The 17,035-nt window shown below is 31.7% G+C and overlaps 1 protein-coding gene across 1 annotated transcript in view; it reads left to right on the forward strand.

Moving 5' to 3' along the window:
- The first annotated feature begins 1,580 nt into the window (after nt 1–1,580).
- The window catches only part of LOC134708587 (endoplasmic reticulum junction formation protein lunapark-B-like), a 31,326-nt gene continuing 15,871 nt past the window's right edge, over nt 1,581–17,035 (forward strand). Inside the window, exons 1-9 of the mRNA XM_063569236.1 lie at nt 1,581–1,733; nt 2,356–2,397; nt 3,033–3,220; nt 4,187–4,245; nt 5,110–5,150; nt 5,437–5,523; nt 6,431–6,470; nt 8,472–8,660; nt 9,602–9,775. Coding sequence (XP_063425306.1) covers nt 1,707–1,733; nt 2,356–2,397; nt 3,033–3,220; nt 4,187–4,245; nt 5,110–5,150; nt 5,437–5,523; nt 6,431–6,470; nt 8,472–8,660; nt 9,602–9,775 — 847 coding nt within the window. The 5' untranslated portion in view covers nt 1,581–1,706. The remainder of the gene's footprint in view (nt 1,734–2,355; nt 2,398–3,032; nt 3,221–4,186; nt 4,246–5,109; nt 5,151–5,436; nt 5,524–6,430; nt 6,471–8,471; nt 8,661–9,601; nt 9,776–17,035) is intronic.

A 17,035-nucleotide genomic window follows, 5' to 3' on the forward strand; every position in this document is an offset into this window, starting at 1 on the left:
CATAGTTTACAATAACAATCAATATAGAAAGACCACCCAACTTTAGATAAAGATAGACAAAGATAACGATAGACAAAACAATAACACAAGCATATACAAAACAATAACAATATAGTGTACAACATCATGTTACTCTAATATCGATGACTGTACTTATACAAATGGTAAAATTTCACACGACAAGATCATGTAAGTATTGCAATCATACCCATTTCCTAATATCTCAGAGTATTGGTGTAAAATATTATTTATTAAATTCCTGTAGGTGTAATCTAATACATCAACGTGAAGAAATCTTTACTTTTTTAGTGTATAAAAAAAAGAAAGAAAGATTTTAATCAATCTATGAAAAAACTGAACATATTCTTTACCGGCCTGCTTTAAAATTATAATTATTGTTTGTATTCATGAAATAAAAGTGACAGTTGGCAGGTCTGATATTTTAAACTATGTAAAACACGGCACACATAAAAACATCGAAGCATTAACCGAGAAAAAAGTTAGTTCAGTGAATGTGATGTTTTCATAGATATGTGTAGTACATATGTTTCTGATGCATGATAATTTGCCAAGTCTATAATACCAAATGTCCATGCATTAATCATGTTTACATTCACTGGCATGTCTGATGGTATCTGATTATCACTGGATTACATCTGCAGGTATTAATATTATCTGAACGAAAGGGGGTATATTTACCCTTTTTAGCTCGCCTGGCCCGAAGGGGTATCTAGTTGGGGTATCTAGTTTAAAAATGTGTCCGGTGACCCGGCCAACCAACCAAGATGGCCGCCATGGCTAAAAATAGTTCAAAGGGGCGAAATGTAGATTTTGGCTTATATCTCTGAAACCAAAGCATTTAGAGCACATCTGACAGGGAAAATATTGTTTATCAGGTCAAGATCTATCTGCTCTGAAATTTTCAGACAAAAAAGACAACCTGTTGCCCAAGAATTATAGTAGTTTTAAGGAAATTGTGCAGTGTTTGGTTATTATCTTGAATATTATAATAGATGGAGATAAATTGTAAACAGCAAAAATGTTCAGCAAAGTAAGATCTACAAATAAGTCAACATGACCAAAATTGGTTACCCCTTAAGGAGTTATTGCCCTTTGTAGTCAGTTTTGAACAACTTGATTTTCATAATTTTTTGTAAATTTTTGTAAATTTTTGAAATATATTTTTCAGTGTAATTATTGGGCCAAGTTCATTATAGATAGAAATAATTGAAGCAAGAAGAATGTCCAGTAATGTAAGTTCTACAAACACATCATGATCACCAAAACGCAATTTTGTCATGAATTTATCTGTGTCCACTTGTGTCTGTGTCCATTCACATTGTTTAATATGCACATCTATAAAGACCCAGGTGAGCGACACAGGCTCTTGGGAGCCTCTAATTGTTTTTTTTTGTTTGTTGGATTTGTTTGTCCTGGAAAATCTAATGTAAGATACGACACTTTGGCAATATTTTTTTCAAGTTTGAAAGTGTAAACAAAACCACATGGCTACTTGTTATTCATTATCTCATATTAACCAATCAAACTGTTACAATTTGTCACTGCTTCCGTTTCCTCACAGAGGGCAGCACGTCAACACCACAAAATTGAAAACGGGAAATGTGCAGCTTGTTGGAACAATAATTTCGTATAGATAAATGACAACTTGAATAATACAGACATACATTGTAGTTTAGGAGTTTACAATGGGTGTCCTTCTTTCCAGATTCAGAGTATGTAGTGTCGTCTTTTCATTAAAATCCAAGAAAACTCTAGAAAATGAACAATCTGTCACAAAACATGTTACTCCTTTTTTTAACTATTTTGAAATTCTAGCGAAATGATATCATCCAACATCACTTTTTTAATGTGTGATATCTTTCCGTTGGCCACATTTCAATACTTATATAGACAGACTATAGTTTGATTAACTTTATGTGCGTTAGACATAACTAGCAGTAGCATAAAAGGGGGGTGGGTATTAGTATCAACAGATTAAGGAAGTTTTGTAGGGTTTGGTGTTGCTTAGACTTTAGTTTTCTTTGTTGTGTCTTTTGAACTATTAATTGTCTGTTTTATTTTTTTAGCCATGGCCGTATGTCATGTATGTATGGCGGTTCCGTTATCAGTTTATTTTTGATCAATGAGTTTGACTGTCCCGCTGGTATCTTTCCCCCTCTTTTTTACATGAATTTGAAACCAAATAATTCTCTATGCTACTTAATGTTTGTATTGGAAATCTGTCAATATGTACATGTAGGTAGATGTCAATCTGAAAAGGAGTATGATAACTTTTCACCCTTAATTGAGCTACAAAAACTTGCTCTAATAATTCACTGTATTTTTGTTTTGTAGAAGAAGAAGTCTACCATTGAAATATTAGATGATATTGACAAGGTAAATATTATGTCTACTACATGTATGAACATAACTGTCATCCTTACTGATGAACAAAATGACGAAAGATGAAACTGGCTATGTGATTTTATTATTATTGTCTCACCATACAACTGCCCAATATCTTTAGACACAAAAGTGAAGTTGTTCAAGAACTTTATATTACTTAAATAGAGCTATTGGATATTCATACATCAATAAATTAGAAAGCAGCCTACAATGTAAACACTAAGCATGCTAAAGTAAAACCCCAAAAGTGGTCTGTGTATGGTGTGTTTATTTTATGAGGTTTATTTAAAGCATATATATCTACTCAAAGAATTCAAATAGACAAAAATAGTAATCGAGTGACGGAAGAACACATTCACGAATGCATGTAATGTTTATAATATAAATACATGATATAAGAACATACAGCATGTACAGCCATTCATGTATACACATATTTAATTGTAATGCAAAAAATACTAAAATTAAGAAATGGTTTCCCATTGGACATGTTGGAAATCTTCTGTGGTTTTATGGTGAATCCTCTGGTTTTGTTGATGCTGTAAGAAATTGTTTTGTTTCTGCACATAGTTCTTTTAAACTTGCTTGGATTAATATTTAATTTTAATGTTGTAAATTCATTGCAGCAAATTACCAGTTTGCAGCAGTTTCGCCGGCAGAACCAAGAAAGACAAAAGAAGTTTATTGGACGTTTGATATTGTATTCTATTTTGATGTATATTGGTGCAGCTCTGATTTTCTACTTCTACTACTTTCCACCAACCTGGACAAAAAGGCTGATATATTCATCACCTCTGCTAATATTTCCAATTCTGTAAGTTTATGTTTAGAGTGACTCAAACATGTAGCTTCAAAATAACAAGAACTTTATGTACATCACATGAAATGTTCTATGCCCAATGAAATCTTACAGACTCTTATACAAACAGAAAGCACCGAACATTGTCTAGTGATGTTAGAAATTTTGATATTATTTTGATATTTTTTATGATTAAGGACCTGTTACAATGTATTTAATATTTAGTTAAAGGTCATACTATGCACTTAATTATGTTTTTTGTTTTTTTTATCAAAATGCTTTGTATGTTTATGTACTACATGTATTATATAAATAACACATAGCTGAGATGGTGATAGAGCAGATTGTTATCCTGAGAAAACAGTGTCAACCACGGCGAAACCAAGGTTGGCAATGCATTTTCGAGGGGTACCAATCTGTTCTATCTGTTATTGAATTTATTATACTGAATGTCCTATCATTATTGTCTTTTACAGATTAGTTATATTTACAAGTATTTTCTATGGCATAACGTACATATCATTGTTACAGGTATTACAAAAAAACAGCAAAAGCTACGCAATTTGTTTTTTTATTTTGATTGTCAAATAACAAATTCTGAGCAAAAAACTGATTTTCGATTGGTCTAGATGAGAGGGTAACATTCAAAAAAATTGTCACCCTTTCAGCAATGTGATAGAGTTAATTAACACCCTTGTATTAGCCAATCAAAATATGGCATATTAATGTGAACTATAATAAGATATATAACCATATCTTAGAAACATTAACAATGAGCAGCAATTATTACATACACATACATAGAAAAGAATAAGGTTAGATATAAGTTTGCAGGATCAGCATGAAGACGACTCTAAGAAGGGGTGGATAATTCGAAGTGACCTTAAACACACATGTTATTTGGGTATTAAACTAACGTCCATATTATACATACATGTAAATTTGTATATATTTTATGTATTTATAGGATTTATTTTACAGGATATGGTTATTGAAGAAATTTCTTCATTGGTATTATGTAAAAAGAATCACAAAGAATGGTAGGTTTTTTCAAAATATTTTTTTCCTCTGTTGTTTTGTTTTGAACAAAAATGTTTTCATGCAGAAATATATGATAAAGGAACAAGAAAGCAAAGAGCATGTAAAAACACAGAAGGCAATCTAGACTGTTAATTTTATTAGAAGATATGATCTGGCACTGCTGGAAATATCATTAATGCTACCAATTTTACTGCACCAGATGCAGATTTCAGTGATGCTCAAGGCCAAAATATTTGAAAATCAAAAGTTTGTTAAAAAGATGAAGAGCTAATATCTAAAAAGAATAGCCATAGCTGGGCAAGGAATAAGAGCCTTTGAACGAGGGAGATACATTCCTTAATTTGAAACTACAATGTATTTCTAATATTTTGATACCTAGGATGTCAATATCTTACACCCTTACAGATTAAACTTCATTCTGTTCATATGGTTTACAACTTAAAACTTGAATATCTGTCCATTATCTGGTTGAATTTCCCAGATATAAGGATTAGGAAATAATTAAGTATCTTCATTCTCCAATACTTTCACTTGTCATGGAATTCAAGGGAATATTGCAAGCTTTTGTTCAATTTGAAAAAAAATGACAATCTTGTGCAAGAAAAGAAATAAAGGGCAGATTTGCACAAAGAAGGTCTTGTTGTGATGAGCTGTTCTATGGGTTGAAAAAGAGGTATTATAAGAAAAATTATCATGTGAATAAAACATTCCAAAACCAAATTATTTTTCTGATATTCATGCTAGTTAATATTATTAATGAAGCCTGTAGTAGAGTTTTATGTGTCACTTAATACTATATTTGCAGTTTGTTATTCAGATTTGTACTACATAATTTATTTGTGTAAACGTTTGACCTTTTTCAGATCTTGCTTTAAATGAACTACAGGAGGATAAGAAAAAAATTGTAAGTTACCATTCTTTTCATAAAATATGATTTGATTGTTGTTGGTTGCTTTATGCCGCATTAGCACAAAAAGGCTATATAGCTACGAGTAAAATATGATGAATAATGAATGATGAATAATTTTGTTGTGCAAAAGCCTTACTACATATTTTATACACAGATATTTTTAAAAATGCTGAAGAATCCTTGCTTAACATTTTGGTTTAAATAATTTGCCTGATTTATACTGTATTATTAATTTTTCATAACCAGCTTAAAACCAAATGTTTTATTTCTCTTTTTATAGCTTGAAGATGTTATGGAAAAAGAAACTTACAAAAAAGCTAGAGAAATACTACAAAAGTATGATCCTGCTAGATTTAAACAACTAGAGGTAGGTAGATAATGTGCTAGGCAAGGTATTAAACATATACTGGCCAAAAGTGCTCCTTTTATTTAGCTGTGTCCATCCCTAGATTTAAACAGTGTAGGTACTTGTCAGAGAGGCAAATTAATTTAATGTTGTATTCTCTTCCTATTAAGAAAAAAGTCAGTTTAAAAGAACAACATTCCATTGTCCCTGTGGAGCTTATATTTTATCTGTACAAAGGCAAGACGTTCAATATACTTTTATTCTTTTAACAATTTCATTATAAATGCACAAGTCAAAAAAGAAGGCACAAGATCCCTTTCTATGTGGCCTTGTAATTTCTCTTTCAAGGGCAATAACTTCTGTAAAAATAAAGGGAAAAAGGTTGATCACTACTAAATATGGAATTTGTTTATGATCTTTCTATTATAAATCCATGATATTAATTGCCTAAAGATTCAACTAAAAATTACAATATGAAAGTGACCACAATACAATTTTCCATACAAGTGATATTCCTCTCGTGCTTCATTAAAAACTGACAGAATTGTATGCTTGAGAGCACTTACTAGACTGGAGAGACAGAAACGAAGACAGACTTGTTTTCTTGTTTGAATTGTTTTTCATTTGCGATATCTGGGCTTATTATAGCTGACTATGTAGTATTGGTTTTACTCATTGTTGAAGGCGGTAGGTGGTTTATACATGTAGTTGTTAATTTCTGTGGTTTTGTTTGTCACTTGTTGGGAGTTGTTTCATTGGCAATCACACCCCATCTTCTTATTTTAATATTCCATTATTACTATGTCCCCTGCACCCATATTGCAAGGATTAGAAAGAAAAAATGATTATCTTTGAATAAAGATGGATATTTTTAACCTTGCTGAATTTATAAATTACAAATCTATATACACATTTTTGCTTATTTTAGACCCCAGGACCATCACCACCAAAAGCAAGTGAGGGATCAGGTAAGTGAATACATAGAATATTGACATTTCTTAATAACATATATACTTCTTGGAACCATGTTTTTTTATATGACCGCAAACAAAAATTGCGGTTGTATATTGGTATGACGTTGGCGTCGTCGTCCGAAGACACATTGGTTTTCACACTATAACTTCAGTTTAAGTAAATAGAAATCTATGAAATTTAAGCAACAAGTTTATTACCACAAAAGGAAGGTTGGGATTGATTTTTGGAGTTTTTGGTCCCAACGGTTTAGTAATTAGGGGCCAAAATAAGCATTTTTCTTGGGTTTCACACCATAACTTTAGTATAAGTAAATAGAAATCTATGAAATTTAAACACAAGGTTTATGACCATAAAAGGAAAGTTAGGTTTGATTTTGGGAGTTTTGGTCCAAACATTTTAGGAATTAGGGGCCCAAAGGGTCCCAATTTAAACTTTGTTTGATTTCATAAAAAAATTAATAATTGGGGTTCTTTGATATACTGAATCTATATATTAAACTCCAAGAGGTGAACCAACGCCTGTGTGAATCATTTCGATAGAGTCCCTGAAGTGGATACCTTGGTATGCCTGGTTGTCAAATTATGCAAATGAATGCAACATTAAAATAATACTTCTAAATTGACAACAACACTTCAAATGGTCTGCAATTTTATTTGCTATGGTCTACATGTTTCGCCTGCAAGGCAGGCTTCATCAGGACAATTTTTGTACAGAAATTCATCCCTGAAGTACTTTGAATTTGACGTCGTCATGGTGAGAGAAACAATGAAATATGAAAGTAGCAATACAGAGTTATTAATAGATAAGATAGATATAGAAAATTAAAGTTTCTTTACAATGTAAATTGAGTTCGTTTTACTATTATATGATACATGAAATTGTTCTAAAGGCTTGGTATCTAATTGGACAAACTTCCCATGGTCCTACCACTTCGCAAGGCTTGAAGTATGAATCTATATATGTATAATTATAGGCCCAGTTTTCAAGTTGGTCCAAATAGGGGTCGAAATTAAACTATGTTCCCTATGATATGATCTTTCTAATTTTAATGCCAAATTATACTTATGACCTCAATTTCACAGTCCACTGAACATAGAAAATGATAGTGTGGGTGGGATATCTGTGTGCTTATGGACACATTCTTGTTTTATTCTCATGAAAAATCCATTTATTATACCCCACGCAACGAGTTGCGGAGGGTATAATGTTTTTGACCCGTCTGTCCGTCAGTCAGTCAGTCAGTCCGTCTGTCCGTCCGTCAGTCCTGTTTCTTGTTATCGCTACTCCTCTCAAACCACACAACAGAATTTCACGAAACCTTTTCAGATAGTAAGGACATACTATGTTGTTGTGCATATCGACGGGAAATTGCGATTCAATTTTTTTTCTAGGAGTTACGCCCCTTTGAACTTATTTACTATAATGTTCTACTGCAACAGTTTGTCATCGCAACTCCTCTCAAACCACACAACAGAATTTCATGAAACCTTTTCAGATAGTAAGGACATACTATGTAGTTGTGCATATCGAAGGGAAATTGCGATTCAATTTTTTTTCTAGGAGTTACGCCCCTTTGAACTTATTTACTATAATGTACTACTGCAACAGTTTGTCATCGCAACTTCTCTCAAACCACACAACAGAATTTCATGAAACCTTTTCAGATAATAAGGACATACTATGTAGTTGTGCATATCGACAGGAAATTGCGATTCAATTTTTTTTCTAGGAGTTACGCCCTTTGAACTTATTTACTTTAATGTACTACTGCAACAGTTTGTCATCACAACTCCTCTCAAACAACACAACAGAATTTCTTGAAATTTTGTAGATAATAAGGACATACTATTTAGATGTGCATATTGGCAGGAAATTAATTTTTTTTATACAATTTTTTTTTCTTTCACTTATTTAATTTCTCCAATGACAATGAGGGGACGTGGGGTATGTGAGCGTGCTCACTAAGGTTCTTTAATATATAATTGTGTTTTCAGTTTTACGACAGAGAAATTTACCTCCCAATGCCAAAGCCACACCACAGATGAGACCAGCCACCCCTTTTCCAGCAAGACTTGGTACTCCTAGATTGAGGATGGAAACACCACAATCAACACCTAGACATCCCCAAAGTTCTGGAATGAGACCAAGAGCTCTTGTCACTCCTCAGATGAATGGAAATTATGGTATAATAATATCAATTATACGATATCTTGTCTTCTTAAGGTCTAGTATTTACCAACAGTTGTTAAAGCAGATAACTGTAAACCAACTATTTTGGCAAGCAATTTATTCAAAGTTAAAAATTAAGAAAAGAATTATGGAATTAAAAGAAATAAAGAATCTTTAAAAAGGACTTACGGTGACCTATAGTTGTTAATGTCATTTTGGTCTTTTGTGGATACATGTAGTTGTCCCATGAATTGGCAATCATACCACATCTTCTTTTTTATATTAACCTGAAATAAAGTAACTTTTACTTAGATTTTTAAGAACTCAATTCATTCTGAATATAGAACACTCTTTTGAAGACATCTCTAAAGATGAACAATTTAAAGTGCTTATCTGCAAATATCCTAGAAAAAGTGCTTATCTGCAAATATCCTAGAAAAAGTGCTTAAATTTTTATGTCCCATTTATGGGCATTATGTTTTCTGGTCTGCGTCTGTTGGTTTGTCCGTTCATCCATCCGTTCATCCCTCTTCAGGTTAAAGATTTTGATCGAGGTCGTTTTTGATGAAGTTGAAGTCCAACCAATTTGAAACTTATGACACATGTTCCCTATGATATGGACAGTAAATAAATGTGAACTAAAAACCTAAGTCAAAATAATGATGTTAGAGTAAAATTACTTTGCATTCATAACCATTTCATCAGATTACTTTTGGGGAAAATAGTCGTTATTAGATATAAGAAGATGTGGTATGAGTGCCAATGAGACAACTCTCTATCCAAGTAACAATTTATAAAAGCAAACCATTATAGGTCAAAGTATGTCTTCGACATGGAGCTGAACAGCAAGCTTTAAAGGGCCCCAAATAATAACTAGCGTAAAACCATTTAAACAGAAAATTTACATCAATATATATATACATAATTATGCTATAATATCCTGGTTTGTTTTTAGATCAGGTTAGAGGACCACCTTTACCTAGACCAATACTACCGCGTGAGAGGTCAGCAATGGATAAAGTGTTAGAATACCTGGTTGGAGATGGACCACAAAACAGATATGCCCTCATATGTAGATTTTGCCATTCTCATAATGGAATGGCTTTAAAAGAAGAATTTGAATATATTAGTAAGTAAATTTTTTTACCAAGGTCCTTATAAAGACATAATATCAAGCCAATTTACAAATCACACACCTAATTGAAGTGCTGTTTCAAAATAGATTAAATTTTGACATTATTTGAAAAAAACGCGATAAGAATGATTAATTTGTTTTTCTATTTATGGCCCTGCAACGAAGTTTTCAGTGCCACATAGTTCTACCCTATGCATTGTGGAAAATTATTCTGCTAACATGTGTTTGTCCTCTTGCATTGTGGAAAAGAGCAAGAAATTGTATGTATTTACAATGTATGTATGACACTATTTCATATAAAAATAAGAACAGCTCTCCAACAGAGATCAAATAATATAGATGTAAATATGTATAGGTCACTGTACATACCTTCACAAATACTATAGATGTAAATATGTATTGGTCACTGTACATAGCTTCACAAAGACTATAGATGTAAATATGTATTGGTCACTGTACATACCTTCACAAAGACTATAGATGTAAATATGTATTGGTCACTGTACATACCTCCACAAATACTATAGATGTAAATATGTATTGGTCACTGTACATACCTTCACAAATATGTATAGGTCACTGTACATACCTTCAAACCATACTACTGAGTAAGCTGGTGTCAAATTTATCAAAAGTAATCAACAGTTATTTTTTTGGTTGAGAATAAACTATTGGATGATGTTTGAATATTGAATGCCCTTAAAAACTTTTATCTCAAGATTTTAACATGAAAAATCTTAATATTTTCTTATGTTACTTCTTATTGTCAATATTTTTTGTTATGTTACCACTTCTTGTCTATATTTCCTAACATATATTGTCTATAGGTTTAAGGTGTTACCACTTCTTGTCTATATTTCCTAACATATATTGTCTATAGGTTTAAGGTGTTACCACTTCTTGTCTATATTTCCTAACATATATTGTCTATAGGTTTTAGATGTTGCTACTGCTACCTGTTATGTGACCACTTCTTGTCTATATTTCCTAACATATATTGTCTATAGGTATTAGGTGTTACCACTTCTTGTCTATATTTCCTAACATATATTGTCTATAGGTTTTAGGTGTTACCACTTATTGTCTATATTTCCTAACATATATTGTCTATAGGTTTTAGGTGTTGCTACTGCTACCTGTTATGTTACCACTTCTTGTCTATATTTCCTAACATATATTGTCTATAGGTTTAAGGTGTTACCACTTCTTGTCTGTATTTCCTAACATATATTGTCTATAGGTTTAAGGTGTTACCACTTCTTGTCTATATTTCCTAACATATATTGTCTATACAGTACGCCCAGAGAGTTTGTAATCGCGAACTTTTATCACCGATTTCCGAGTGTAGCGGTGTGACACCGCAAATCACGGATTCTACTCCCAATTTCCTCCAAAGATTCTCTCCCAACACCGCGTGGCTGTTAATTGGTTTATTGCCCATCAGATGAACTGAAAATTAATGACGCGTGACAACATAATCGGATTAGCCAGATTTATTACCTTTGTACATTTAATCGATCTTGATTGCACCTGCTTTAAAATACGTTATTTAAATGTCCATTCATTGTCAGATAAAAGTGTGACATTTTTATTTAAAACAAGATAATTATTCTTGTATGTATATGCCCATGTCATTGTCATATGAAATCAAACGTAAAAACGTATAAAAATACGAATAAAACACTTTAATACTTAGTATTTAGTATTTTCATTATAGTCCGATCAGTTCATAATTTTTGTTTTTTCAACAAAGTTTCAACAAAGATGATTTTACCACAATTAGAACCTTTAATGACCTACTCAGTGAGCAATATCCGGTTCATTAATAGTTCAATATTATATAATTAATATCAACTGGCTTAAAACAAAATGATGTTTTTACGGTTATTTGTCCAATCTAAATCAAACCCTAGAGTTAATTTATCGGACCAACAAGTGAACTCTGTTACTTTCAATTTATTTTGAAATGTAAAATATTATGTTTCACTACCTCGGTAGATTACCGACTTGAAATATTTGAATTTAAAAAAGAAACTGTAAAGTGACAAATAGTTTTGTATGCAATGTGGCAGCCCTATATTCATAAATACTGAGATAATTCCCCGCCCAGACACAACACAATAATCACAACCTTATTTAATTATATGAAGAAATAAAATCATGTGTTTTTTATCTGTTATGATCTGTTATTGATCTTTTATTATTTAAAATAAAATTGGATTGGCGCAATCCGTATTTTACTGCTTGTTAAAAGTCCTCGGCGAAATATAAAAAGAAGTATTTCAACAATTTATACTATAGAATATTAAAATGAAATTATATCGTACAAAAAAGAACTATGTAAAAAAATGTGGATCGGATTTTTACGATCGACACATTTTCACAGAGGATCTCTACCAATGCCCATCAGGAACTGAACGACATGCATCCTGTTTTCATCTACCATTAATGTATAGTGTTGACTATGGAAGTATAAATAATGTCCAGGTTTATGTCCTCTGTTGACTGAGAAACTTATAAATAAAAGGCTGATGTTCGTTTATTCAGAAAAGGAATAAAATTTAGAATCCGGTTAATCAATTGTAAAAGGACCTTCTAGAGCCTCAATCTTAACGCACACAAATGTCAATCATCACAAAGCAAGTTTAAACCTTCAATGAATTTTCCCACGGTTATCCAGAAAGGTCACCTGAGTTTACTGTTACATGATACTATTTCCCGCCAAATAAAAATCTCGTGGACAAAATTGATGTCACTATTTTTAGCATTCAATATTGTGAGCGAAGTCAAGTTCAAGTTCAACCACGCACTGTTGATCACTGAGATGCGTGTCGTCTTCCCACGGCAATTAATTGTTTTAAAAATATTTTAAGATCACTGTTCTAAATACAACACAAAAGTTTACATTCATTGTGCTCAAATGAATATTATGCAACGACGAGTTGATGCAGCTATAGAAGTATTCCTGTTGTAGCCGAAATGTATTATATATATCCTAAAGTAATGCTAATCGTGAAGAGAAAATGCCGTAGACTTATTAAGCATAACGCATGGTGAATAGTATTTTCTTTTTACTTGCATATACAAGTTTTAAGACACCTAATTTTCTCACTGCTCACATTTTATACCTTCAGCGTTAGTTTCCGTTTATTTTCACGCCAGTATGTCTCTTTTCGTAAGTTATATCAATTACCGATAAATAAAAAACGAGGTCATAATCAAGTATAGATTTTTTTTATAAAACTTTAATACAATTGAAACCATTAACAACAACGTTTCGGATTTTAAAACTTTTATTTTGTAATCGTAAAATGGAAATGGCGTAGAATCATTAGCATAACATATAGTGAATAATATTTTCTTTTTTACTTGTAGTATAAAAAACTTTGAGACGTGTAATTTTTCTTTAAACTGCCCTCATTTATTCAGCGTTAGTCTCCGTTTATTGTTGCACAAATATATCTCTTTTAGTAAATTAAATATTTATTTACTGATAAAAAAACGGAAGTCAAAATCAAATATAGTTGTTTAAAAACTTGATTAAAATGTACAGTGTAATTGAAAGAATTAACAACAACGTTTTGCTTTTTATTTTAATCTTTCATTTGTTTCAAGCAATCAGATATAACCTGATAATCAATAGACAGGAAATACAATTGTTTAATTACATTAGAAATCTCACATACATTGACTGTCGCGTGCCGGCATAGATCAGACGGATTAGGGCAATTAATTACCTGGTGTCACACCGCGTCACACCAGACTGGGAGAGATGTCGCTAATACAATAAACAAAAGGTAGCGGATTTACGCGGGAGTCGGAGGGAATACTCCCAAATTTCTCCGACAATTTTGGGAGGGATGTCGGAGTTTCCTGGTGTTACACCAGGAAAAATATCGGAGTATGGAGTTTGGGATTACAAACTCCTTGGGCGTACTGTAGGTTTAAGGTGTTACCACTTCTTGTCTATATTTCCTAACATATATTGTCTATAGGTTTAAGGTGTTACCACTTCTTGTCTATATTTCCTAACATATATTGTCTATAGGTTTTAGATGTTGCTACTGCTACCTGTTATGTTACCACTTCTTGTCTATATTTCCTAACCTATATTTTCTATAGGTTTTAGGTGTTACCACTTCTTGTCTATATTTCCTAACATATATTGTCTATAGGTATTAGGTGTTGCTACTGTTACCTGTTATGTTACCACTCCTTGTCTATATTTCCTAACATATATTGTCTATAGGTTTTAGGTGTTACCACTTCTTGTCTATATTTCCTAACATATATTGTCTATAGGTTTTAGGTGTTACCACTTCTTGTCTATATTTCCTAACATATATTGTCTATAGGTTTTAGGTGTTGCTACTGCTACCTGTTATGTTACCACTTATTGTCTATATTTCCTAACATATATTGTCTATAGGTTTAAGGTGTTACCACTTCTTGTCTATATTTCCTAACATATATTGTCTATAGGTTTTAGGTGTTACCACTTCTTGTCTATATTTCCTAACATATATTGTCTATAGGTTTTAGGTGTTGCTACTGCTACCTGTTATGTTACCACTTATTGTCTATATTTCCTAACATATATTGTCTATAGGTTTAAGGTGTTACCACTTCTTGTCTATATTTCCTAACATATATTGTCTATATTTCCTAACATATATTGTCTATAGGTTTTAGGTGTTGCTACTGCTACCTGTTATGTTATCACTTCTTGTCTATGTTTCCTAACATATATTGTCTATAGGTTTAAGGTGTTACCACTTCTTGTCTGTATTTCCTAACATATATTGTCTATAGGTTTTAGGTGTTGCTACTGCTACCTGTTATGTTACCACTTCTTGTCTATATTTCCTAACATATATTGTCTATAGGTTTAAGGTGTTACCACTTCTTGTCTGTATTTCCTAACATATATTGTCTATAGGTATTAGGTGTTGCTACTGCTACCTGTTATGTTACCACTTCTTGTCTATATTTCCTAACATATATTGTCTATAGGTTTTAGGTGTTGCTACTTCTTGTCTGTATTTCCTAACATATATTGTCTATAGGTTTAAGGTGTTACCACTTCTTGTCTATATTTCCTAACATATATTGTCTATAGGTTTTAGGTGTTGCTACTGCTACCTGTTATGTTATCACTTCTTGTCTATGTTTCCTAACATATATTGTCTATAGGTTTAAGGTGTTACCACTTCTTGTCTGTATTTCCTAACATATATTGTCTATAGGTTTAAGGTGTTGCTACTGCTACCTGTTATGTTACCACTTCTTGTCTATATTTCCTAACATATATTGTCTATAGGTTTAAGGTGTTACCACTTCTTGTCTGTATTTCCTAACATATATTGTCTATAGGTATTAGGTGTTGCTACTGCTACCTGTTATGTTACCACTTCTTGTCTATATTTCCTAACATATATTGTCTATAGGTTTTAGGTGTTGCTACTACCTGTTATGTAACAACTTCTTGTCTATATTTCCTAACATATATTGTCTATAGGTTTTAGGTGTTGCTACTGCTACCTGTTATGTTATCACTTCTTGTCTATGTTTCCTAACATATATTGTCTATAGGTTTAAGGTGTTACCACTTCTTGTCTGTATTTCCTAACATATATTGTCTATAGGTTTAAGGTGTTGCTACTGCTACCTGTTATGTTACCACTTCTTGTCTATATTTCCTAACATATATTGTCTATAGGTTTAAGGTGTTACCACTTCTTGTCTATATTTCCTAACATATATTGTCTATAGGTTTAAGGTGTTACCACTTCTTGTCTGTATTTGCTAACATATATTGTCTATAGGTTTTTTGGTGTTGCTACTGCTACCTGTTATGTCACCACTTCTTGTCTATATTTCCTAACATATATTGTCTATAGGTTTTAGGTGTTACCACTTCTTGTCTATATTTCCTAACATATATTGTCTATAGGTTTAAGGTGTTACCACTTCTTGTCTATATTTCCTAACATATATTGTCTATAGGTTTAAGGTGTTACCACTTCTTGTCTATATTTCCTAACATATATTGTCTATAGGTTTAAGGTGTTACCACTTCTTGTCTATATTTCCTAACATATATTGTCTATAGGTTTTAGGTGTTACCACTTCTTGTCTATATTTCCTAACATATATTATCTATAGGTTTTAGGTGTTGCTACTGCTACCTGTTATGTTACCACTCCTTTTCTATATTTTCTAACATATATTGTCTATAGGTTTTAGGTGTTACCACTTCTTGTCTATATTTACTAACATATATTGTCTATAGGTTTTAGGTGTTACTACTGCTACCTGTTATGTTACCACTTCTTGTCTATATTTCCTAACATATATTATCTATAGGTTTTAGGTGTTGCTACTGCTACAGTACAGCCTGTGACTTCCTCTTAGTAATGTCCACCCTCTTGCATGGTCAACATCCAATGGTGAACATTTATTGGGGTATTCAATCTTGAGATGTTGGCCATTTATTGGGGGTCATAAATCATAGGTACTAAGGTAGATTTTTATCTAATTATGTTACCTGTTACAATCAATCAGGGTTGAAGTTTTCAGCTGGTATGTTTCATTAAAATTTACCTGTACAGGTAACTTGGTTTCTTTTGAAATTGACATTTCACCTTTTTTGGAAAATGTAGAATAAAATATTGTTCTAGTCTGTCAATTTATTATTATTTTTTTGTCTTTAATTTTATTTATTTTTTTTATTTTTTAATGTTTTGTTTCTTATTCTTTTAATTTCTTCTTAGTAAGAATCTTGAGTAGAAATGGCAAAAAGTTAAAGATAGAGTTATTGACTAGCATTTGAAATAAACAGACTTTTAATAATTGTTTTTAAGTAAAAGGTTTATATAAATGTACATGATGTACATTGTATTCAATTGCTTGTTAACATTATTAAATGAGTTATTACTATTGATAATAACTAATAATTGTTTTAGTGATATTTTAAATAAAAAAAATGAAAGTAATTAAACAATTTGGTTTCTTAACAAAATAAGATGATCGATCAATATCAATCTTTTTACAATAATTTTTTTGATAACATCTAATATTATTCAGGAAAACTACAAGTACCATTATATGGTTTAGGAAAAAAAATAATTTTGTTTATCTTAATTTTGTTCAAATCTCAAAACAAGAGTTGTGCACAAACAATCACTGGAAAGACTTATTTTCCTAATGTCCATCTAGTTATCATCAAATTTTGATAAATGTTCATTAAAAGTG

Source organism: Mytilus trossulus, chromosome 2 (genome assembly GCF_036588685.1).
Source record: "Mytilus trossulus isolate FHL-02 chromosome 2, PNRI_Mtr1.1.1.hap1, whole genome shotgun sequence".
NCBI lineage: Eukaryota > Metazoa > Mollusca > Bivalvia > Mytilida > Mytilidae > Mytilus > Mytilus trossulus.